Source organism: Choloepus didactylus, chromosome 12 (assembly GCF_015220235.1).
Source record: "Choloepus didactylus isolate mChoDid1 chromosome 12, mChoDid1.pri, whole genome shotgun sequence".
Taxonomy (NCBI): domain Eukaryota; kingdom Metazoa; phylum Chordata; class Mammalia; order Pilosa; family Megalonychidae; genus Choloepus; species Choloepus didactylus.
The window spans coordinates 57,879,487-57,904,073 of NC_051318.1; the positions used below are offsets into that span (position 1 = coordinate 57,879,487).

General features: G+C 35.8%; 1 protein-coding gene across 23 annotated transcripts in view; it reads left to right on the plus strand.

Moving 5' to 3' along the window:
* RBM26 (RNA binding motif protein 26) overlaps positions 1 to 24,587 on the plus strand; it is a 92,158-nt gene that overhangs the window by 13,633 nt on the left and 53,938 nt on the right. For 15 of the 23 annotated variants that reach the window (XM_037799730.1, XM_037799731.1, XM_037799732.1 and 12 more), the window contains exons 2-4: positions 20,884 to 21,002; positions 21,672 to 21,808; positions 23,526 to 23,597. In XM_037799730.1, coding sequence (XP_037655658.1) covers positions 20,884 to 21,002; positions 21,672 to 21,808; positions 23,526 to 23,597 — 328 coding nt within the window. The remainder of the gene's footprint in view (positions 1 to 20,883; positions 21,003 to 21,671; positions 21,809 to 23,525; positions 23,598 to 24,587) is intronic. The other 8 variants (XM_037799738.1, XM_037799742.1, XM_037799747.1 and 5 more) reach the window with 1 other exon arrangement.

The following is a 24,587-nucleotide window of genomic DNA, read 5'->3' on the forward strand; positions in this document are numbered from 1 at the left end:
TGATTGGAATTGCGTTGAATCTGTAGATCAGTTTGGGTAGAATGGACATCTTAATGTTTAGTCCATGAGCATGGAATATTTGTCCACTTATTTAGGTCCTTTTAAAAATTCTTTTAGTAAAGTTTTGTAATTTTCTGTGTAGAAGTCTTTGACTTCCTTGGTTAAGTTTATTCCTTAGGGACTTGATTTTTTTTTTTTTATCATCATTTTATTGAGATATATTCACATACCACGCAGTCATACAAAACAAATCGTACTTTCGATTGTTTACAGTACCATTACATAGTTGTACATTCATCACCTAAATCAATCCCTGACACCTTCATTAGCACACACACAAAAATAACAAGAATAATAATTAGAGTGAAAAAGAGCAATTGAAGTAAAAAAGAACACTGGGTACCTTTGTCTGTTTGTTTCCTTCCCCTATTTTTCTACTCATCCATCCATAAACTAGACAAAGTGGAGTGTGGTCCTTATGGCTTTCCCAATCCCATTGTCACCCCTCATAAGCTACATTTTTATACAACTGTCTTCGAGATTCATGGGTTCTGGGTTGTAGTTTGATAGTTTCAGGTATCCACCACCAGCTACCCCAGTTCTTTAGAACCTAAAAAGGGTTGTCTAAAGTGTGCGTAGGAGTGCCCACCAAAGTGACCTCTCGGCTCCTTTTGGAATCTCTCTGCCACTGAAGCTTATTTCATTTCCTTTCACATCCCCCTTTTGGTCAAGAAGATGTTCTCCGTCCCACGATGCTGGGTCTACATTCCTCCCCGGGAGTCATATTCTACGTTGCCAGGGAGATTCACTCCCCTGGGTGTCTGATCCCATGTAGGGGGGAGGGCAGTGATTTCACCTTTCAAGTTGGCTTAGCCAGAGAGAGAGGGCCACATGTGAGCAACAAAGAGGCATTCAGGAGGAGACTCTTAGGCACAAATATAGGGAGGCCTAGCCTCTCCTTTGCAGCAACCGTCTTCCCAAGGGTAAAACTTATGGTAGAGGGCTCAACCCATCAAACCACCAGTCCCCTATGTCTGTGGTCATGTTAGCAACCATGGAAGTGGGGTAGGCGAATACCCCTGCATTCTCCACAGGCTCCTCAAGGGGGCACTACATCTTTTTTTTTTTCCTTGTTTTTCTTTCTTTCTTTTTTTTTTTTTTAACTTTCCCTTCTTTTTTAAATCAACTGTATGAAAAAAAAAGTTAAAAAGAAAACAAACATACAATAAAAGAACATTTCAAAGAGACCATAACAAGGGAGTAAGAAAAAGACAACTAACCTAAGATAACTGCTTAACTTCCAACATGTTCCTACTTTACCCCAAGAAATATGTTGGATGTTGGATTTTGCCAAATGCTTTTTCAGCATCTATTGAGATGATCATTTGATTTTTCCCTTTTGACTTGTTAATGTGTTGTAATACATTGATTGATTTTCTTATGTTGAACCATCCTTGCATGTCTGAATGAAACCCACTTCGTCATGGTGTATGATTTTTTTAATGTGTCTTTGGATTCGATTTGCAAGTATTTTGTTGAGGATTTTTGCATCTATATTCATTAGGGAGATTGGCCAGTAGTTTTCCTTTTTTGTAGCATCTTTGCCTGGTTTTGGTATTAGATTGATGTTAGCTTCATAAAATGAGTTAGGTAGTGTTCCATTTTCTTCAATGTTTTGAAAGAGTTTGAGTAAGATTGGTGTCAGTTCTTTCTGGAAAGTTTGGTAGAATTCCCCTGTGAAGCCATCTGGCCCTGGGCATTTATTTGTGGGAAGATTTTTGATGACTAATTGGATCTCTTTGCTTGTGATGGGTTGGTTGGGGTCTTCTGTTTCTTCTCTGGTCAGTCTAGGTTGTTCATATGTTTCCAGGAAATTGTCCATTTCCTCTACATTATCCAGTTTGTTGCCATACAGTTGTTCATAGTATCCTCTTATAATTTTTTTAATTTCTTCAGGATCTGCAGTTATGTCACCTTTTTCATTCATTATTTTGTTTATATGGGTCTTCTCTCTTTTTGATTTTGTCAGTCTAGCTAGGGGCTTGTCAATCTTGTTGATCTTCTCAAAGAACCAACTTTCAGTGATATTAATCCTCTCTATTGTTATTTTGTTCTCTATGTCATTTATTTCTGCTTCAGTCCTTGTTATTTCTTTTCTTGTACTTGGTTTAGGATTGGTTTGCTGTTCATTTTCTAGCTTCTTCAGTTGATCCATTAGTTCTTTGATTTTGGCTCTTTCTTCCTTTTTAATATATGCGTTTAGTGCTATAAATTTCCCCCTTAGCACTGCTTTTGCTGCATCCCATAGGTTTTGGTATGTTGTGTTCTCATTTTCATTCGTCTCTATATATTTAGCAATTTCTCTTGCTATTTCTTCTTTAACCCACTGATTGTTTAGGAGTGTGTTGTTTAACCTCCAGGTATTTGTGAATTTTCTAAGTCTCTGATGGTTATTGACTTCTAATTGTATTCCATTGTGGTCAGAGAATGTGCTTTGAATAATTTCAATCTTTTTAAATTTATTGAGGCTTGTTTTATGTCCCAGCATATGATCTATTCTGGAGAAAGTTCCATGAGCACTAGAAAAGTATGTGTATCCTGGTGATTTGGGATGTAATGTCCTGTATATGTCTGTTAAATCTAATTCATTTATCAGATTGTTTAGGTTTTCAATTTCCTTATTGGTCTTCTGTCTGGTTGATCTATCTATAGGAGAGAGTGATGTGTTGAAGTCTCCCACAATTATTGTGGAAACATCAATTGCTTCCTTTAGTTTTGCCAGTGTTTCTCTCATGTATTTTGTGGCACCTTGGTTGGGTGCATAGACATTTACGATTGTTATTTCTTCTTGTTGAATTGCCCCTTTTATTAGTATGTAGTGGCCTTCTTTGTCTCTCAAAACATCCCTGCATTTAAAGTCTATTTTATCTGAGATTAATATTGCTACACCTGCTTTCTTTTGGCTGTAGCTTGCATGAAATATTTTTTTCCATCCTTTCACTTTCAGTTTCTTTGTGTCCCTGTGTCTAAGATGAGTCTCTTGTATGCAACATATTGATGGTTCATTTTTTTTGATCCATTCGGCGAATCTATATCTTTTAATTGGGGAGTTTAATCCATTTACATTCAACGTTATAACCGTGAAGGCATTTCTTGAATCAGCCATCTTATCCTTTGGTTTATGTTTGTCATATTTTTCCCCTCTCTCTATTAATATCCTTTATTGTACCCATACTGAATCTCTTTAGTACTGAACCTTTCTCCAAGTCTCTCTGTCCTGTCTTTTTTTCTCTGTCTGTAGGGCTCCCTTTAGTATCTCCAGTAGGGCAGGCCTCTTGTTAGCAAATTCTCTCAGCATTTGTTTGTCTGTGAAAAATTTAAGCTCTCCCTCAAATTTGAAGGAGAGCTTTGCTGGATAAAGTATTCTTGGCTGGAAATTTTTCTCACTCAGAATTTTAAATATATCGTGCCACTGCCTTCTCGCCTCCATGGTGGCTGCTGAGTAGTCACTACTTAGTCTTATGCTGTTTCCTTTGTATGTGGTGAATTGCTTTTCTCTTGCTGCTTTCAGAACTTGCTCCTTCTCTTCTGTGTTTGACAGTGTGATCAGAATATGTCTCGGAGTGGGTTTATTTGGATTTATTCTATTTGGAGTTCGCTGAACATTTATGATTTGTGTATTTATGTTGTTTAGAAGATTTGGGAAGTTTTCCCCAACAATTTCTTTGAATACTCTTCCTAGACCTTTACCCTTTTCTTCCCCTTCTGGAACACCAATGAGTCTTATATTCGGACGTTTCTTATTATCTATCATATCCCTGAGGTCCATTTCGATTTTTTCAATTTTTTTCCCCATTCTTTCTTTTGTGCTTCCATTTTCCATTCTGTCATGTTCCAGGTCACTGATTCGTTGTTCAACTTCCTCTAGTCTTGTACTATGAGTGTCCAGAATCTTTTTAATTTGGTCAACAGTTTCTTTAATTTCCATAAGATCATCCATTTTTTTATTTAGTCTTGCAGTATCTTCTTTATGCTCTCCTAGGGTCTTCTTGATTTCCTTTGTATCCCGTACTATGGTCTCATTGTTCATCTTTAGTTCTTTGAGTAGCTGCTCTAGGTGCTGTGTCTCTTCTGATCTTTTGATTTGGGTGCTTGGGCTTGGGTTATCCATATCGTCTGGTTTTTTCATATGCTTTATAATTTTCTGTTGTTTTTGGCCTCGTGGCATTTGCTGAACTTGATAGGGTTCTTTTAGGATTTGTAGACCAATTGAAGTCCTTATCTCTAATTTATCAGATCTACAGCTTCATGGAGTACACTTTCTCTAACTAACCAGCAGGTGGCGTCCACGAGCCACCTGTTCTCCACAAGCCAGTTCTCCCCTGCTTAGCCTTTTTGGTGAGTGGGGGAGTGAGTCTTGTGGGGTCCAATTGGTGTACCAAGCTTGCGTGTGTAGTTGGTGTTGCCTGCCCTGTATATGGGGCGTGTTTCTGGGCAGTCAGGGAGGGGGGGTGGCCCTAACAATCAAATCTCCCTGGTGATCCTAGAGTTTTAAAGCTGCTGCAATAGTCTAATCCTTCAGTTCAGTCCTGCCACAGTTTGTCTCTGCCACTGACCCACAAGTCCTTGGTATTGGTGTATGGCTCCTGAGACTTGCAAGTGGGCCCCTCTTCCAGGCTGTGCACCCCGGGTCCTCTGTTGAGGGACGACTGTGCTATGTCACAGGTGAGTGCCGTCCCCTCAGAGCGGTTCTGGGCTGCTGGGCTTTGTAGGGAGGCTCCCAGTCTGCTGAAATGATGGCTGAATGGGGCTTTGTTAATTCATACTGCTCCACCTTCCCAAGTCTGGGACAGTCAGCTGAGGTTGCAGGGAAGGCTAATGTCCACACCCAGTTCTGTGGTGTGTGCCTGTTATTTGAAGCGGTTCCGTCCCACTGGGTTGTCTGGGGCAGGTCTGGGCTATGGGGCTTGCGACAGGCAGGAGTGTTTCCTGTCCACCAGGATGATGGCTGTGAGCAGACACCCCCCTTTTCTTGGGAAGTTGTGGTGTTTAGTGAATTTTCTCAGCCACTGGATTATTGCATTTTGTCTCAGAGCTCTCTTGGTTCTGCTCATCTTGACCTGCCCAAATTGCAAGTCTTTGAAGCTTTCTGTATTGGGCTTCTTAGAGTAATTGTTTTAGAAAAAGAAAAAAGGATTAAAAAAAAACGGCCCTCCTCAGAGATCTAATGGGTTATTGAAATGCTAAGAGACAAAGCAGTTAGGGCCATTAAGGAAAGGTCCACAGGGCAGAGAGATTAGCTTTTCTTCGGGATTTGCATATGAGCCTCAGGGCCTGAGCTCTGCCCTTCCCCTTTCTATGTTCACCAGAACTCCAAAAATCCTCCGCTTTTATTTTGGAGTTTTTCGTGTTGTTTTTTTCTATGCCTGTCTCCTCTCTGCTGGGCTGGCTGCTCTCAGATTCTCTGGTGTCTGGTTGGAGTTTGGATCTGTAGAATGAGTTTCTGGTGAGGGCTGCCACTGCAGTTCTCACTTCTCCTTCCCGGAGCTGACAGCCCCTCCTCCCACGGGACTGAGCCTGGCAGGGAGGGGTGTGGGTCCCCAGGCCACAAAAACTTACAGATTTCGCTGATATCAGCAGTTCAACTTTTTCATGAGTGTTGTATGAAGTATGCCCAAAGTCAGATTGCTCTGTGGTGTCCAGTCCACACAGTTCCTGGCTTTCTGCCTACTTTCCTGGAGGAGTAACTAAAACATACAGCTCACCAGTCCGCCGTCTTGCCCCGCCTCCCTGTAGGTAGATTTTTGATGACTGATTGAATCTCTTTGCTTGTGATTGGTTTGTTGAGGTCTTCTATTTCTTTTTGGGTCAGTCTAGGTTGTGCTTGTGTTTCCAGGAAATTGTCCATTTCTTCTAAATTGTCTAGCTTGGTGGCATACAGTTGTTCATAGTATCCTCTTATGTTTTTTTCTGTTTCTTCTTGATCCATAGTAATTATCCCCTTCTCATTTCTGATTGTTTATTTGGGTCTTCTCTTTTTTACTTTGTCAGTCTAGCTAAGGTTCTTTCAATCTTGTTTATATTCTCAAAGAACCAACTTTTGGCCCGCCCTCCCTCATTCTCCTGCTCATTTATTTCTGCTTTAACCTTTATTATTTCTTCTACTTGCTTTAGGGTTAGTTTGCTGATCATTCTCCAGCCTCTTCAATTGTTCAGTTAGGTCTTTAGTTTTAGTTCTTTCTTGCAGCTATAAATTTCCCTCTGAACACTGCCTTCGCTGCATCTCACAGGTTTTGATATGTTGTGTTCTCCTTTTCATTTGTGTCTACATATTTACCAGTTTCTCTTGCAGTTTCTTCTTTGACCCACTGGTTGTTTAGGAGTGTGTTGTTGTTAAACCGCCATATATTTCTGAAAGATCTGGTTCTTTGGTGGTTATTGATTTCTAGTTGATTTTCATTATGGTCAGTGAATATGCTTTCAGTATTTTTCAATTTATTAATCCTTGTTTTGTATTGCAGCATATGATCTATCCAGGAGAGTGTTCAGTGGGCACTAGAGAATGTATATCCTGGTAGTTTGGGATATAACAATCTGTATGTGTCTGTTAAGTCTAATTCATTTATCATATTGTTTAGGTTCTCAATTTCTTTATTGGTCCTCTGTCTAGTTCTGTCTATAGAAGAGTGTTGTATTGAAATCTCCCACTATTATTGTAGATGTGTCTATTGCTCCCTTCAGTTTAACCAATGTATGTCTCATGTATCCTTTATTGGGTGCATAAACATTTATGATTGTTACTTGTTAGTGAATTGTCCCTTTTATTAATATATAGTGTCCTTCTTTGTCTCTTATGACATCTTTGCAATTTAAGGTTTATTTTGTCAGATATTAGTATAGCTATCCCAGCTTTCTTTTGGTTGCAGTTTGTGTATTTTTTTTTCTATCCTTTCATTTTCAGTCTCTGTGTCACAGGGTCTCAGATGAGTCTCTTATAAACAGCATGTCAATGGGTCATACTTTGTAATCCATTCTACCAATCTCTATCTTTTAATTGGGGAGTTTAATCCATTCACATTTGAAGTTACTATGAAGGGAGTTATTTAATCAGCCACTTTATCCTTTGATTTTTAATTGTTAGATCTATTTTTTTATCTCTCTCTGTTTCTTTCCTTTAAGTTACCCTTACTAACACTCTTCAGTTCTGTGCTCTTCTCTAGACCACTCTCTCTTTTCTTTTTTTCTCAGTTTGTAGAGCTCCTTTTAGTATTTCTTTCAGGGCAGGTCTCTTGTTAACAAATTGTCTCAGCATTTGTCTGTGAAAATTTTAAACTCTCCCTCAATTTTGAAGGAGAGCTTTGCTGGATAAAGAATTCTTGGTTAGCAATTTTTCTCTTTCAGTATCATAAATGTGTCATACCACTGTCCTCTTGCCTCCATGGTGCCCGCTGAGTAGTCATTACTTAGTCTTATGTTGTTTCCCTTGTATGTGTTGAATTGCTTCTCTCTTGCTGCTTTCAGAAGTTTCTCCTCTTCAGCATTTGTTAATCTAATCAGTATATGTTTCAGAGTAGGTTTATTTGGATTTATTCTATTTGGGGTTCGTTGGGCATCTTTATGTCATTTAGAAGGGTTGGGAAGTTTTCCCCAACTATAACTTGAAACGCTTTTCCTATCCTTGTAACCTTCTCTTCTCCTTCTGGGACACCAGCGATTCTTGTATTTGTTTGCTTCATGCTGTCCATCATTTCTCTGAGATCCATTTCAAATTTTTTAAAATTTTTTTCCATTTATTTTTTTGTGTGCTCACATTCAATTAATCTGTCCTCAAGTTCACTTATCTCTTCAAATATGCTATTGTGTGTCTGTAGTGTATTTTTAATTTGATCCACAGTGTCTTTTATTTCCATAAGGTCTATTATTGTTTAATTTACTCTTTCAATTTCTTCTTGTAGAGTCATCTTGATTTCTTTTGTGTCTTTAGCAATCTCATTGAAGTTGTTTTGAAGATTTCTTTGTACTTCTTAATTGCTCCAAAGTTTGTGTCTCTTCTGGCTTTTAATTTGTTTGTTTTGCTTGTCCATATTTTCTGGATTCTTCAAGTGTCTTGTAATTTTCTGTTGGCTTTGTGAGATTTGCTTGTCTTGATAAGGTATCGTGGGAAATGCAGGATTGTTTAAGTGTTTATATTTAATTTGTTAAAACCATAGCTTGCTTGAGTACAGTTTCCCAATCCTACCAGCAGGTGGCTCTCTTGAGATACAGTTTCCTGGAGTGCAGATTTCCTAACCTACTAGCAGGTTGCGCTGTCAAGTCAGTCTTCCTCGAGCTTCTCCTGGGTGCTAGGCTGAGTCCAAACTGGGTGGAAAACCAATCAGTGCACAGGTTCTCCATGTGCTCTGGGGACTGCCTGCCCTGGGCTGCAGTGTGGGCCCTGAGCAGTTAGGCAGGGAGTCTGCTCAAGGGCACTGCACAGATGGAATGTGGGCCCTGCCTGCTTTGTGTGCCTGAGTCTCTGGGGTGTGGGAGGGATTCCTGATCATCAGCATGGTGCCTCTCCTTTCCCCACTTCTTGCCGGTGCAATCCTCCTCCCCCATACTTCTGTTGGGGGAGAGTAAATGCTGGCTGCTGAGTTCCCTCATGGGAGCTCCCTGCTGTCTTGACTGTGTAGGATTACCCCCAACCAACTGTCAGAGTAGGTGCACGGGAGTGGAGAACCACTGTTCACTCCCTTGTCTGGTGGCAGTTTTGGGCTGCTGGCCGGAAGTCCGTCCACAGGAACAAACTCACCCATCCCTGGAACCTCCGTTTCTCTAATGTTTTTGTTGGTGTCCCCGCCACCTACTGTGGGCGACCCTCTGTGGTTGGTCACACCCTGAAACGATGATCCTGGGTGTCCTCTGGCCCCTTTCAAGTTACTTACCTGGAGGAGAAGCCTGTTGTGCCTCACCTACTCTGCCATCTTCCCAGAAGTCTCTGTTTGCTTTGATTTTTTTTTTAAATGGAAATTGCCCCTCAATGGCTTTTATTTGTTTCACAGAACACTTAAAAAGTGCTCAGTGGACTGTAAGCATTCTCAATACATTACTTTATTTAATCCTCACAATATTTTGTCATTAACATTGTAGGTCAGATGAACAAATTAAAGTTCAGAGAATTTAAGCAGTTTGTTTAGTCTCACTTTTAGTAAGTGTCAAAGCTAATATTTGAATTCAGGTCTGCGTGACTCAAACAAACCCCCATGATCTAAAGCAGTACTTCACATACTTCTTTATTTACGAACAGTGTGTGTTCTTCCTGTTTCTTTTTTTTATGCAGTTTGAGATATATTCACATACCATACAATCATCCAAAGCTTACAGTTTTTCACAATATCATCATATAGTTGTGCGTTCTTCCTTTGTCTTTTGAATCAATTTTTGAACATTTTCATTACTTAGAAAAAAGAAAAATAATAAAAATAAAAGTAAAAAAGAACACCCAAAACACCCCATTCTGCTCCCCCCCCCATTAGTCATTTACTTTATGTCCCCATTTTTCTTCTAATCTGTATGCTGGGCTTTTTATGCAAAAGAACTGTAGACACTGAAGTAAATAGGATTTGTCTTAAGTAAGGGGCATGTCCTTTCTTTTGTTAGGCCACTAGAGTGGAGACTGAGACATTTTGCTCTGTAGTTGAGCTGGTTCTGAACTTTGTAACTTTAATTTGATTCACTTCAACACTGGCTTGCCCTTTGGCAAGGCCTGGAATCTGTACACTGCTGAGATTCTGGATAGCTAACGGGGCTTTACCTCCAAGCACCTCACTTTTGGAACTATGGGTGATCTCTCTTTGCTTCACAGTCCCGCTGCCATAGTTTTGAGTAACTGAGAAGATCTTTGCTCTTCAGTCCCACCTCCTGCCTTCATTACTTTTGGAACACTCTTTTGGCATTGTGGTTTCTTCCCTTGTCTTTTGAAGAGTAACCATTCAGTACTCTGCTCAACCCTCCCACCCTGCTCCCAGACTCTGGTAGTTGAAAGCTGAGAGTGCCTTGACGGATTTCAAGTTCTCTCTCCCATCACCCAGTTTTGGCATCCTACTCCTGAGTTCTTGGTTGGAAAGAGGCATCTTTTTACTCTGCATGTTTCTGAGATTTATCCTTAGGGTTGTGTGTACCTAGTAGTTTGTTCCTTTTTATTGCTGAGTAGTATTCCATTGTCAGAAGATGTCATGATAGTGCCCATACTATTTTTAGGCCTGATAGTTAATTTAACACAATTTCTTTTCAGATCTTTTTAATTAAAAGATAATACATTCCCATTTAAAACAAACAAACCTTAAATAGTATGGACATATACACCAAAGTGAGTCTTGTAATCCCTTACCAAGACTATGTGTAAATATAAACATATATCTGTAAAAATAAACATAACGTAATTTGTGTGTGTGTAGATATGTAATTTTTTACATAGATGGCATATTTTTCCTTTTACTAAAATTAATATTTCAGTTAACAGACACTCTGGGCATTCTCCCATATAAATACTTTCTTAAATAGATTCTTAATGTTTCCAGTGGCTCCATAGTATTCCATTTTGTGACTAGCCTATAACTTGTTTTAATCATGCTTTATTTATGATGTGCCCATTACTTTTTAGGGAAAAAAAAAATAGCCCTTTTTCTTAAATTACTAAAGTATTCTCTGCATATAGTTAAAATTTACCAGAAGGCTCTAGGATGAAACAAAAGTCCTCTTTACAGTCCACACCCCAGTGCTTTTGGTAATAATATGTAGTCTTTGTACTTTAAAAAGATCTGAAATCCAATTTCATTGAGCTAAGATACCATAGTTTATGTAACTGTTAGGTTTTTCTGTGTCATTTAGGTTGTTTCTTATTTTTTAAATAAATAGCTGCATTGTTTATCGTCCTATTTATTGTTTTTTAAATGTGTAATTTTAATTCTCAGAAGTAATAATTATTTTCCAGAAGGCAGTTAATGCTACTCTTGGATACCTTCCTAATATTAACAAGTGTATGTTTGAAAGCCAGGCTGGTATTTTTTTTTGGTTGTTTTTTAAATTCAGTAGTTCAGATAAACTTGTTTTAAAATTTTATGTCCTGCATTGTGGCAAGTAATACCTCTTTTTTTTCTTGCCTCCAATAGCCATTTTAAAAGAAGTGACAGAAGGATATGATTACATGTCAGTGTAAATTTTAGTCTTTTTTTTTTTTGAGTTCTGTGTACTATAACTTTATGTATGTTGCCGTTCTGCTCCCTGCTGCTATGCCTATATTCTCCAGTTATTTGTTTTCCATTGCTTACTGGCAAGTTAAAAGTTGATATGTAAAATTGTTTATAATCTTAAATGAGATCAGTTATTGTTTATGAAATCCATTTGAATGATTATAAATCTTACCTTAGCATTAATATGCAGTTCAGCAGATCATTCGGTGCTCCATGCAACAAAAATTAGCAACCAAAGGTGCTTTGAGGCCTTTAACTTAATGACCTTTTTTCTGTATAAATGTCTTAAATTGTCAGTGTGAGCCTTCTTATATGTTTGTATTATTTTCTTTAATGATATCTCAATTTGCCTTTTTTAAAAGTTTGATTCTTTATAATAGTAGTCTGACTGTGAAAGAGGTATATCTCAATTTGAAAATGTAGTCATAAACTTGGGGTGACCGGTTTGTAAAGTTTTTCATGTTTTTTCCCAAATTTAATTGTATTAAAGCCTTGATGCATCTGATGACACTAAATAGCCAAAATTGAAAAAACAGTTATGATCTGTGAGAATATATGGGGTTTGGAGGAGTTATGAATGTTCAGTATGACTGAAGAGTAAGAAAAGGATTTTGAATTCAACCAGCTTTGTTGGCTTCAGATTAAGAAGGGGTTTTATTGCCATGCTGTACTGTTTTGGGTGGTAGGTTATGGGATACTGAGGAAGATTAATTAAAGTAGAGGAGTAACTTGGGTAGATTTCTTATTTAGAATGATGCTTATAGAATTTGGGTATTTGATTAAATTGGAGCATTTTGGAGATAGGAAGACTATCTAGCAATCTTTTATTGTAATTAAGGGTGAGTTGTGAAATGCCTGAACTTGGACTTTGGCAGGTGTTCCTTAGTTGAGAATCTAGGAAGAGAGAAGACAATAATATACTTGGAAATTTTGTACTGAATATGTGTGAAGGCTGTCTTAGCAGGATATAGAAAAAAAGGCAACTAGGAAAGACTTATGAAAATGCTAGAGAAGTTTTTATTGTTTTCTTTTTTGTATCTGTTACAGATCTATGACTTAAGTACACCTTTATCTCATCGTAATTCGGTTTGACATAAACTGTGAGGTTGTTTTTTGTGAATTTTGGTTGAAATGCTTCTCATCTGATATTCCCTTTTATAATGTAGGTATAATTAGTAGATACTTTTCAACACATTGTGATAGTTCTGGGGAAAAGGCAGAATATTTACCTAGGATCCCTGTAGGGGAAGCAGACAAGCATATCAATAGGTACAATTTGACAGTGGTTAAAAGTATATACAGATCATTAGGATCACTGAGAAGAGATACCAGGACTGGCAAATTAGGGGAAAATGTACAAGATGTTTCTGTTTAGTAGAATTTAGGTGTTACTTAACCCTTTAAAAGGTTCAGAAGATTGGGGGTGGGAGAGGGGTTGGACAGAATTGTCCTTTTAGATTCTAGTAGACTGTTACTTTGAAGTTCAGTTAAATAAAGTTACTGGGAAGGGAGAAGGGAATACAGTGGTGGTGAAAGCTTATTGTTTTATTTCTAAAAGGAACCGACTTTTTCAGATCATATTCACAGGTTCAGTGACTTCCTTTTAAAACTGAGAACACTGAAGCTTAGAGAAATAAAATGCTAACCCAGAATTACATAACTAGCAAACCAGACTAGATATCTGAAAACTCCACTTTTTTTGGAGTCCCATCCAGTGCTTTTTTACAATACCAGCTTGCTTCATGGTTTGGCTTAGAAGACAAAGTGGTTTTGAAAGGGAATAGTACTTAAATTCACCAGATTTTAACCAAGCGTGTACTTAGGGTTGTAGGCATCTTATAACTTTAAAATATTTATCATATTTCATCTGTTAGTAATCCCTTAACATTTATTATGGTGTTTGGCAGGCTTATAAAATGCTTTCTTATTCATAATCTTATCCTTCCTTATTTGGTCCTCTTTATTATTTGTAAACTGGCAGACAGCTGTTAATCTCAGATGAAGAAACTGAGGCCTAGTTTTCTTAATCTTGGAATTGTGAGCTAAAAAATGTGTAGTACAATTCCTCTTTTGTAAAGAAAAAATTTTTGACATGATTGTGGTAGTGATATTAGAAAAAGACTCATAAATGAGTATATGCCATATGCAGCCACATAGCAATAGCCAGCCCCCCCCCCTTTTTTTAATATATTAGAAAAAAGGTCTTAAGAGTTTAATTGATTCAGCCAAGTTCACACAGAATGGCAGAACTATGATTTTTAGATTCCTGGTTCTGGTACTATTTTGCATTAGTTCTGCCTCTTCTTGGTCATGAGAGAAAAAGTTCCCCACTATCCTTTTAGTAACTAAAGGGGTAAATTACCCCAGATCTGTTTTGTAACTAGTTGGAGAGGGAATTGGCTTATGTAACCTTTAGGATCCAGCCCTTTCTCAGAGAACCCAACTCTTTCTCAACTATAAATGGTAGAAAGTATATCCTGAAATGTGGAGTTATGTTTTGGATTGTCATATTAGCATTTCATTGCAGTTCCACTTTTTGTGAGAGTTCTGTGGTGTGATACTACAGCCACATCTCTCTCTGCTCAATTTGCTATTTGGAGTACTGCTGTTTATACTCTTATCTTTGAGAGTATGACGATTGACTTTGTCTTTGAATTAGACACTGAATAGGTATTTTCTAAATAACTTCTAAAACAGTGGTTCTCAAGTGTGGTCTGAGGACTCATGGGGTTTCCCGAAACCCTGTCATGGAATCTGTGAGGTCCTCACATCCAATTCTGTATCTGTGTGAGGCAGGATTTTCTTTGAATATTTCAGCAACATATCACTGCTTTTGAATGCAAAAGCAGATATGAGAATTCATCTATTTTCTGTTAAGCCAGACATAAAGGATATTTTCAAAAAATATAAAATGATACTTTTCTCACTGATGTTTTATTTTATTTTGGAAAATATATGTATTTTTTTCATAATAATAGGGTATTTATCTTAAATTGTAATGAGCTTTTTTTCTTTAAGCTGAATTAATACTTTAAAATTTTCCAAGTTTTAATTCTTAATGTGGTAGTAAATATTGATAGTTATAACCCTTTCAAACCAAAGCTCTTTGGAATTCTCTGTATTTTTTAAAGTGCAAGGGGATCCTGAGACCAAAAAGTTTGAGAACCACTGTTCTCAAGCTAAGGAATCACTGCTGTTTCTTATGGTGGTCTAGGGGAATAAAAGAACTGACTTTGAATAGTTTTTAGTGTTATAATTACATATTGTGGTAAGTTTTTACAGTAGCAAGAAGTGTGTACTCATTGATGGATCATATTTAGATATGCTTATTTTGTGATGGTGATTTTATTGTGTAGGGTGATTTCTGTCTAACTGTAATATTTAACCTTTGCTTAACTAATTATTGTGTACAAATAACCTATTTTTGCCTCCTTATTTGAATTGAATGAAGTTGTATGATAAAGCTAAGGTAATTGAATTTTTCATTGTATGTATTATGTTGGTTGCAATGAAATTTGGATCTTTAAAAGGGTAAAATCGTAAGTTCAGAAAGAAACTATGACTTTTATATAAGTTAGATATTTTTCTTGAATATGAAATGAAAATTTGGTAGGAACAGATGTGGGTGTATATCCGTGTTCTAAAGTTCTGAGTTAACATATTTAAATTTAATTTTTTAGTTCCCACTACCACCCCCAGCTCCTCCTTTTGAAGGTTATTGAAAATGGAAGCTTGGGTTAAATTCCTTCAATTATCTTTCACTGAATTTCTGAAATCTCCAAGAAACTTGAACAGAACAAAACAAACCTCTTTTTGAAATATTGTAGTTGAGTGTTCTAGCTTTCTTTACTTTCTTATCTCATTACTATTTGAAAGACCTAAATTAAGTAAAAACTAAAACTAACACTTGAATGATTGATGTGCTAGGAGGATTAATTTCAACCTTTATATCTTTGGGTAAATTTGATTCATGTTATTTAAAGTACTACTTAAGAAAATGCAGTTTCTTTGGGAGATTTTATTATAAATTTGGTTTTCTGCTTCTCTGACTTATTTAGTTGGGTGTCATATCCCTCCCCATATACAAATGATCACCCCTATGCTTTTTAAGGGTATATATGAAGCTGGAACCTTCCAACTCATTTTTTAAAATCAAAGTTCATTCTTATTAGTTCTATCCTTAATATACATATTTGGCAATTGATAGAGGTTTTATTTTTATACCTTTGAAATCACTGGTTTGGTTGACTTTATAGTGATTTGGATATTTAATTTGCAAAGCTCATTGAGGCAGTTATTTTTAAGTCCTTGGAGAAGTGAGAGATTGGAAATCCTAGTGTTTATGGACTCTCACTTGCTTCATCCCCCTGGACTCCTTATGTTTCCTCATATACTTTTGTCTCCCACCTCAGGCCCTTTCTGTTGGGGTCCCTCTGCCTGGGCTATCCTTTTTCCAAATATTCACAAGGTTTGCTTTCACTCCATTCAGCTCCCTGTGTAAATTCAAATCTGTTTAAATGTAGTTTCACCAGAGTCCCTCACTGACAGTTCTAACATGGTACTCATTCATTCATTAACCCCCTCCCTCTCACCCTTCCTTCCCCTCTCGCTCCTTCTCAGTACTGTTCCCATATACTGCATTTGTTATGTTTAAAATTTTTTTTTTTGTAATGTGGACAGCTGTTTAAAACAACTGACCCCTTATAGTCTGAATAAAATCTTCTTTTGATTAGGTAATTTAAAGTTTTATTTCATTAATTTTGCAGTGCAGGTTATCATTGCTAGATTTTCAAATAATGCAGCATTGGCACTTTCAATTAATATGACAAAAAGAAAAGAGAGCACATGTCCCTGATCCATAATATTTTGGTATATTATTAAAATTCTATGGTTCAATTATTTTTTACTCAGTTGTAATTTGCAAGTATATTTTTTCTTTGTTTTCAAATACGTTAAAATAAAAATGGAATGGCTTCTTAAAGGACTTAAGAAAACTTGCTGCCCCAATGCACATTCAGTTGTTGCTACTAAATGGTGAAATTACAAACCTAGCTTATCTTATATAATTTGAACTCTTAACAAAATTTTGAAAGTTATTTGCCATTCAGACTAATTCAAGCATTTAGAAATTTTGTGTGTTGTAGTTGTTGCTATTGTGGTTTTTATTGGTTTTTTATTTGATTCAAAGTGATTCCTACAAATGATGTTGAGCAAAGATTGATCAGAGCATATAATAGGAAATTGTATATTGCTGTTTTATAAAACTGTTGTCTGTAGATCAAAATAATTACAAAAATCAAAAAGGTCTTTCTCTAAATTTTAGCTGCTAACATTTTAATTCACTGTAACTGTCCTATTTATAGAATAGGGTAGAGAATGGAACAAATTTGGTGTTTGATTAAGAGAAATATAAAATGTTTATAAACAACAGTTGCAGTAAAACGGTATATAACAGATGATAGTTTTATATATTATATGATTTACAGCAAACTGAAGTGTATTTAGCTTGATGTCTAGTTAGGTTGGTGTCTAGTTGAGTATGCTGATTCAGATTTTCTTAATATGAGTAAGTACTGTTTCATGGTCTCTCATGCAATGTTACCAGTTTTCAGATGCAAATATCCATAGATAGGTAATGAGGTTATTGTCCCAGTTCATCATGCTCATTTCATCAGTGAGCTGAGTATTTCCATGCTCATTATGATAAAACATGCATGAAAACAATAAAACTGAATTAAAAAAAAATGCATGAAGAAAAAGTTAATTTATTAAAAGCCATTTTGTCTGTATTTTAAAAAGTTTTTTGTTGGTATGTATATGAAGTAAACTTGGAAGAAAAAGTGTTTTTAAAAATCTATCATGTACCATTAAAATGGATATTTTTCTTCTGTTTCTTGTTTAGGTTATAACTTAGCTCAAGTCTTTGTAATAAATTGAAATAGATTTATGAGAAAAGTTGAGTTATGATTACTGACTAACAAATTACCCTGAAATTTAGTAGCTTTAAACAGACATTTGTCTCCTCTCAGTGGGTGAGGAATTTGGGAGCAGTTTAGCTGAATGTTTCTGGCTCAGGTCTCTCATGAGATTGCAGTCAAGCTGTCAGCCAGTGCTTCAGTCTTCTCAAGGTTCACTTGGAACTGTAGAATCTTCTTCTAAGCTCACACACATGTGGCTGTTGGCTGGAGGACTCACTTCATCACCACATGGTCTTGTTTATGAGGCTCAAGTGTCTTCAGGACATGGCAGCTGATTTCTCCAGACAGCTGTCTTCTCCAGAACAAGTGATCCAAGAAAGAAGGATGCCACACTGTTTCATGACCTAATTTCAGAAGTTAAGACACTGTTACTTATGCCATTTGTTAGAAGCAAGTCACTAAGTCCAGCCCATTCTATTGGATTTCTGTGTAGCCTTTATAAAATAAACAATACAACAAAACACAGATCGTTGAATTAGGCCTCTTGATTGACTTGCAGTCAAGTTTTTTCATAGATTATTCTACTGTGCAACCAAAGCTGATTGTCTTAAGATGTACTTTTTAATTCAATGAAATATATATACTTCTATACTTTTGTAGAACTGTTATACAAAATATATTTAAATATGTGTGAATTGGAGACTTTTTCATATATGTGTTTCAGTTCTCTAGCTTTATTTTAATGTGTATGGGTTGTTTATTAATATGCTAGCATTTGAAATTTAGGTAGAAGTGTGGAATCTCCTGTGCTTATTGTTAGAGTTAAAATTGCTAACAATTCAAGAATAAAGAGCAATAAAAATGATCTAATGTTAAATAAATCCCTTTCTCCCATGTCATCTGTCGTCATCTTCCCCTGCCCTGATTCCCTAGTTCCTGTCCTATATCTTGTTTTAAAGCTATGATTGTTAAACCTTTTTGTGCCAAATCTTTTTGTGTCATTGGTATCCTTGAAAATCTAATTTACTAAGCATCACGTATGCTATTGGCATGAAAGTAAGCCATTGTATATTTGCTTCCAAGCTAGGAAATTGTCCAAGGTGAGACCTTAGAGTTGATTCTAGGTTGGGAGTTGGCCATGCTCATAAGAGAGAACGATAGTGTATAGGGAAAGTGAGCCAAGGTGGTTGAGGAATTGTTTAAAGGCTGCTTAGATAATGGACTTTGAAAATTCAACTGGAAAGGGGAGGCTACAGGAGGAGGTAAGCTAAAGTAATTGTTTCTATGTAGGAAACTGAGGATATAAGGAGGTGGCAGCATTGTAGAGAGTTTTTAAAAAGAGTAATTGGGTAGATAGGGAATTGATCACTGAAATGCTTAGTGTTTATAGTAATAAATAAATTGCAGATCTGGATCTGCACAGCTCACTGTAAAAGACAATCTGTGGTAAGCTCTCCAAAGATGAGTTACAGTGAACTCTGGTTATGCCTCTGGATAGTGGATCTCAAGCATTTCTTTTGGGCTTTAATTTGCTAAATCTGTGTACATATGTAAAAAGAAAAAAAATAGATTATTTTAGGGGAGTTGTAGGTGTTGAGTCATTGCTTATGTCATTTCTTAAGCAGTTATGCTCTTAATGCTTAAAAGAAGGCTAGCATTGTTTGCACAAAAAGGTGGTGATTCCCTCCCTCAAATAGTAATGAAATTACTTCTGTTGAGTAAACTTTTTATGTCATCTTATAATAAAAGCTGAAAAAAATCCTTTGTTTCTATTTTTTTAAAAAATGCTTTTCTGTATGTACCCTCGATAAGAGATTTTGAAGAAATCATGTAAGATGATAAAGCATTTGAATGGTAGAGTAGATGTAAAAAAAAGAAAAACTCAGTTTAAAAGAATGTTTTTACGTTAAATGTTTATTTGAAATCAAATGGTTTTGTCCATAAAGTACAATAATATAAAATCTGAAAAAAAAAAAAGTCTAATGTACTGTAATGGTTAAGAGCATAGTCTTTGGAATAAGAGATTTAGGTTTAACTCTTCATTCTGTTACTTCCTTGCCATGTTGTCTTTGGTATTTGCTTAGCTTTTTCCCAGCCTCAGTTTCTTCATTTGTAAAATGAGAGCAAAATATGGTTTGTAACATAAGCACCCATTTTATGGCACAAACTAGGTATTAAGTAAATATTAGTGGTAACCATTGCTATTGTTTTGTTGTTATTTAACTTAGATCTTGTAAAATGATCTATAATTAATAAAATTTTTAGCTCACTTAAAAACTATGCAAACTTTTTCTCTACCTTGTTTTTAAAGCTTTATATATTGAATATTTATTGAAAATTTCTCCAAGATAAGAAAACTTCCTCATTCTTTTTTTATGTGCTTTTGCTGTGTGCCATTTCCTTGTGTGTTTAGTATAATTTGTTTTTCCAGTCCTCTGTCAATGGATCTTTGCTCATTTTTTAATTTATAATTAGTGTGACAGTGAATAACTTACATCGTGTCATTTTGAACGTGTACATATGTCTGTAGGATAGATTCCTAGAAGTAGACTTATTGGGTTAAAAGGTATAGGTAAGTATTCCTGATCTTGATAGATACTGCCAAAATACTCTCTCTAGGGACCAATAGTTCATTGTACACCAGCAACAGTATATGAAAACTGCCTGTTTTTCTGTATAGCTTTGCTTCCAGAATATATTTTCATATATTTGGATTTTACCAACCTGATAGCTAAAAAATGGTATGTAGTGTAGGGTAAATTTGCATTTCTCTTATGAATGAGGTTGTAATTTTACTCTGTTTAAAAGCAATTTTTATTTCTTTTTCTGTAACGTATCTTTATATCCTTTGTCCTTTTTTCTCTTGTGGTGTAGGTCTTATTGATTAATAGAAACTGTATGTTAGAGTGATTTGCCTTTTGCCATAAATTAAATTACTTGATCTAGTTTCTCATTTGTCTTTTTCTCATTTTGTTTTTGATTTTTATATAATTATTCATTTTCATGTGTATTTTACTTCATAACTTTATTATTCCAGAGTTAATGAAATAACTTTCATGTTTTCTTCTAATAATTTAATGGTTTCATGTTGTTACATTTTTGTATTTAATTGTGGTATATGGAAGAATTAGGGATCCAAATTAGTTTTATAAAAGATATCTCCAAGTTGTCTTAGTACGATTTATTGCATAGATAATCTCTTCCTTATTGATTTGGATGCCACTTTTATAAAATCTAAATTCCTATATTTGTTTGAGTCTATTTGTAGGTTATCTTTTCTGCTGTTTATTTAATATATTGTGTATTCTGTCTCCAAATTTCTCTATAATGCTCTCTCAGGTTTTCTGCCTATTATTTGTCTAGCTCTGATGGGGGAAAGCCTTTTGGTATTTTATTAGAACCATACTAATTATATTAGTTTATGATGCTTTGGTATTGTTCATACTTTGTTTTGACTTCTTTTTAATAATAAAGCCTATTTATTTTTTAAATGTATAAATAGTGTATACATATTATTTGAAAGGATGCTGAATGATGAGTACATGTATCATGTAAAGTGTATTAATATAAAAGGGAAAAACTTCAATTTCTTGAGTGCCTTCCATAAGCCAGGTGCTTTTTTACATACAGTAACTCATTTAACTATCATGTCTACTACATTAGTTTGACTGGAATCTGTAAAATGTGTAGTTTTTTAATGGCTAAATTTTCTTCAACATTGCTTTTTTCTTCAGCTGTGATGCAGATCCATCAGCCCTAGCAAAATATGTTCTGGCTTTAGTAAAGAAAGACAAAAGTGAAAAAGAGTTAAAGGCATTGTGTATTGATCAGCTAGATGTATTTCTTCAGAAAGGTAAGATCTTTGATTTACAAATATTACTTTATTATAAAAAATTATTTTAAAATAAGATTATCCATAGGGTACTAAAGGAACCCAGTAAAAGACAAGATCTAATTGTAATAGAGTTAAACAAACAATATTATTACTGATTATATCCATAGTTCACTTAAAATGGAAGCCATCTGCTCCATTAAAATTCTTCCGCTCATGCCTAAAGCATGCTGACAGTTTTCCTTACATAGTTAAAAAGATTAAGACAATGACTGAATGCCTCTTTATTTAAAGATAGTACTGCCTAGTAAGCTACTTTGAATGTTGTATTTACACATTACTTCTCAACTTTTTTCACTTTGCTTACGACTAGAGAATGATAATATTTGTGTGGGGCACAGTGGGTGAGTGGTATGGGAAAGACTAGTCGTGGCTGAAAGTGACTGGCCCATTGGTTCTGGGTGACTGGCCCATGGGCTCTGGCCATTCCAGCACCCACCGTCCTGAAAGTTGAATGCATCAGTGTTACTATGAGACTTGTGCTGTGGTACACTGGTTGGGAAGCTATTGGGCTTAATACAATTTCTAGATTTCTAAAAATCAAGGTATATTTTATCCAATTAGAGGTCTGATGTATGGAGGTGGAGAAGTAATATATTTTAATCTATAGCATTTTGGTTTTATTTTTAGAGACACAGATATTTGTGGAAAAACTTTTTGATGCTGTGAATACAAAGAGTTATCTACCTCCTCCAGAACAGCCATCATCGGGAAGCCTGAAGGTAGAATTTTTTCAACACCAAGAAAAAGATATTAAAAAAGAAGAGGTAAGGATTTGTGTTACATTTTACATGTTCTTTAAATACATATCAGGAATAATTAAACTGTTTTATTTCCTGGATCTGTGTTGGCAGTCCCGAAGACCTCCCCACCCCGTCCAAGTTTGATGATTCATTGGGAGGACTCATAGTATATAGTTATACTCATGGCTGTATTTATTACAGTGAAAGGATGCAAAGCAAAATCAGCCAATGTAAAAGGCACATGGATGAAGTCTGGGGAAAAACAAGTGCAAGCTTTCAAGAGTCTTCTCCCAGTGGAGTCATCAGGACACTCTTAATTCCCCCAGCGATGAATTGTGGCAACACGTGTGAAATGTCTACCATTAGAGATTCAGTGCCCTGAGTTTTTATTGGAGTCTGGTCACATAAAGTAGCCTCTGCCTAGGATATACCCAAGTTTCAGACTCCCAGAAGAAAAGCAGGTATTCAGCATAAACCATATTGTTTACAAAAACAATTCAGGTACAGTGAGCCACTTTTATTAGGGAATGGTGGAAACCCTTCCAAAATCCAGGTTCCCAGATGCCAGCCAAGGGCCAGCCTTGCCAGCAGCCCTTTCTAAAGATAGTAGTCTAAGGCCTGCTGTTTAAGCTTTTCTGCACAGGATTTAATAGCTATGGATTCTTATTATCAATATTCTATAAAAGTAATTAGACTGGCAGAACTGTTTGCTTCTGTGCTGCATCCATTTACTTGGTGACTGTTTTTAAGATAGTCAAGTAAAAGGGCTTTTACAGGGCAATGGAAATGACTTTATACTTTAAGAGCTTTTGAAATTTTTATCTGTATTATATAAGCTTCTCTATTCACTCTTGCTAAATAGTCATATGATTCGGATAGCATCAATTTGGTTTTTAAAACTTGTAATTCCAGCAAAAATAATTCTTGGCAATTAATCCAAGCTTTAGGGTCAGATGAATCATTGTTAAAATTTTGACTCTGCTGTTCCATGCTTTATAATCTTGAGAACATTACTTTTCTAAGCCTCAGTTTACTCAACTGTGAAATGGAAACATTGCAAGATTGTTGTGAGGAATAAGTTAAATAATGTATATGAAACATCTGGTAGGTTCTAAGTAAATGGTAGCTGTTAATCATTGTTGAGAGATTGCTGTGCTGTGGGAACTGAGGTTGTAACCTGTGTTTTTTCCTCTCATACTCTGTATGTTTTCCCCAGATGATATGAGTAATACATGTTTATGTTGCAATGATACAGACGTAATATTATACAATAATTATCAAATATATTTTTATCTCTCTGTATCTGAATTTATTTACACACATGTATATGTATTTATTCATAGATATGCCTATAGAAAAAGGACATCCTATATGATTAATTTCACATATGTTACTCCAAGTTTTTCCTACACTTAAGAATATTTTCCCCCCCAATACTATTATCATACTGTATGGTTTTTAGTTAAAAATATATCTTTAAATTTTTAAAATATTTATATTAAATACATATTTATATATTTTATATTTCACTGCTTACATTCTTTTTAAACAGCTCATAATATGGTACTGTGTAGTGTATCTGGATTAGATTCAATTTATATAATTAATAGAAGAAACACAAAAGGTCTATTTTTCTGTGATATGTAAAGGAGTTCTCAGTAGACAATCTAGGGGTAGTATGATGGTTCCAGGTCTTAAAGGACCTGGAACTCCTTGTAATTTTCTGCTCTGCCATCCTTAGTGTGCGGCTGCCTGGAATGCAGACAGGATGAGTGGAGTGGCAGCAGGAAGGAAGAAGGAGCAAGGACAAAGGGTGTGTGTGCATCCCAACTGAGTTAGCCACCTTGAAAGAATTTTCCTGGGAGCCCCATATGCTGCCTCTGTTTACTTCTCACTGGTCGCTTCTGTCTGCAAGAGAAGACCAGAAGTGTAGTTTTATAACTATACATATTTCATACCCAGTAGTAGAGGGGATCTGTTAGAGTGGAAGATGGGGAGAGTGGATATTGTGTTGGCAACTGTTTATGTCACATAGAGCTATACAATAATTTAAGTATTTTCCCACTGATGGGTATTTGGGTTGGTTCCACATTTTTGCAAAATAAATCATATATATAATTATAGAAGTTGTAAATTTACAGAAAAATCATACAGAAAATATATAAATAAATTACATTTTAATTCTAAAAATATCTCTAGTAAATTATGTGCCCTTGGTTTGAGACGCAGTCTTCTTCTAAAATAAGTTAGTGGTGAAATTTTAGTCTTTTCATCTATCGATACAATAATACTTGGACCATAGTTTTCTGAACCAGTTGTAGAAGATATTTCTCCTTGATCTTTCTGAACTATTAAAATGCCAGATGGCAGCCTGGGTTTTAAATGTTGTGGGTATAGTGAAAGTTCCCAGATGGGCCTGTTCTGTGGAATATGATGATCTGTCAATATAAATTACTCTCACGAGTACATTGAGTGATGGAAATAGCTGACGTTGTGGACCTGTGACCCGTAATATTCTTTGAAACTTGCTTTCTAACTGCTTGTTAAATCGTTCTTTGAAAATTACCACTGTTATGTGTATATGTTAAAGTTCACAACAAAAAGGCATTAAAAAAAAGAGTACATTGAGGCAAATAGAAGGGAAGAAGTGCATCAGGAGGGTTATATTTCTACCAGTTTTCTTCAGGGGAGGGTAGAAGTATGGTTGGAAAGAGGAGAACAAAAGTCCTTAAATAAAAAAAGGCAAACTATTAGATTTTGAAGTGGTTTTTCTTATAGTTTGGCCTGTTGATAGGATTTCCAT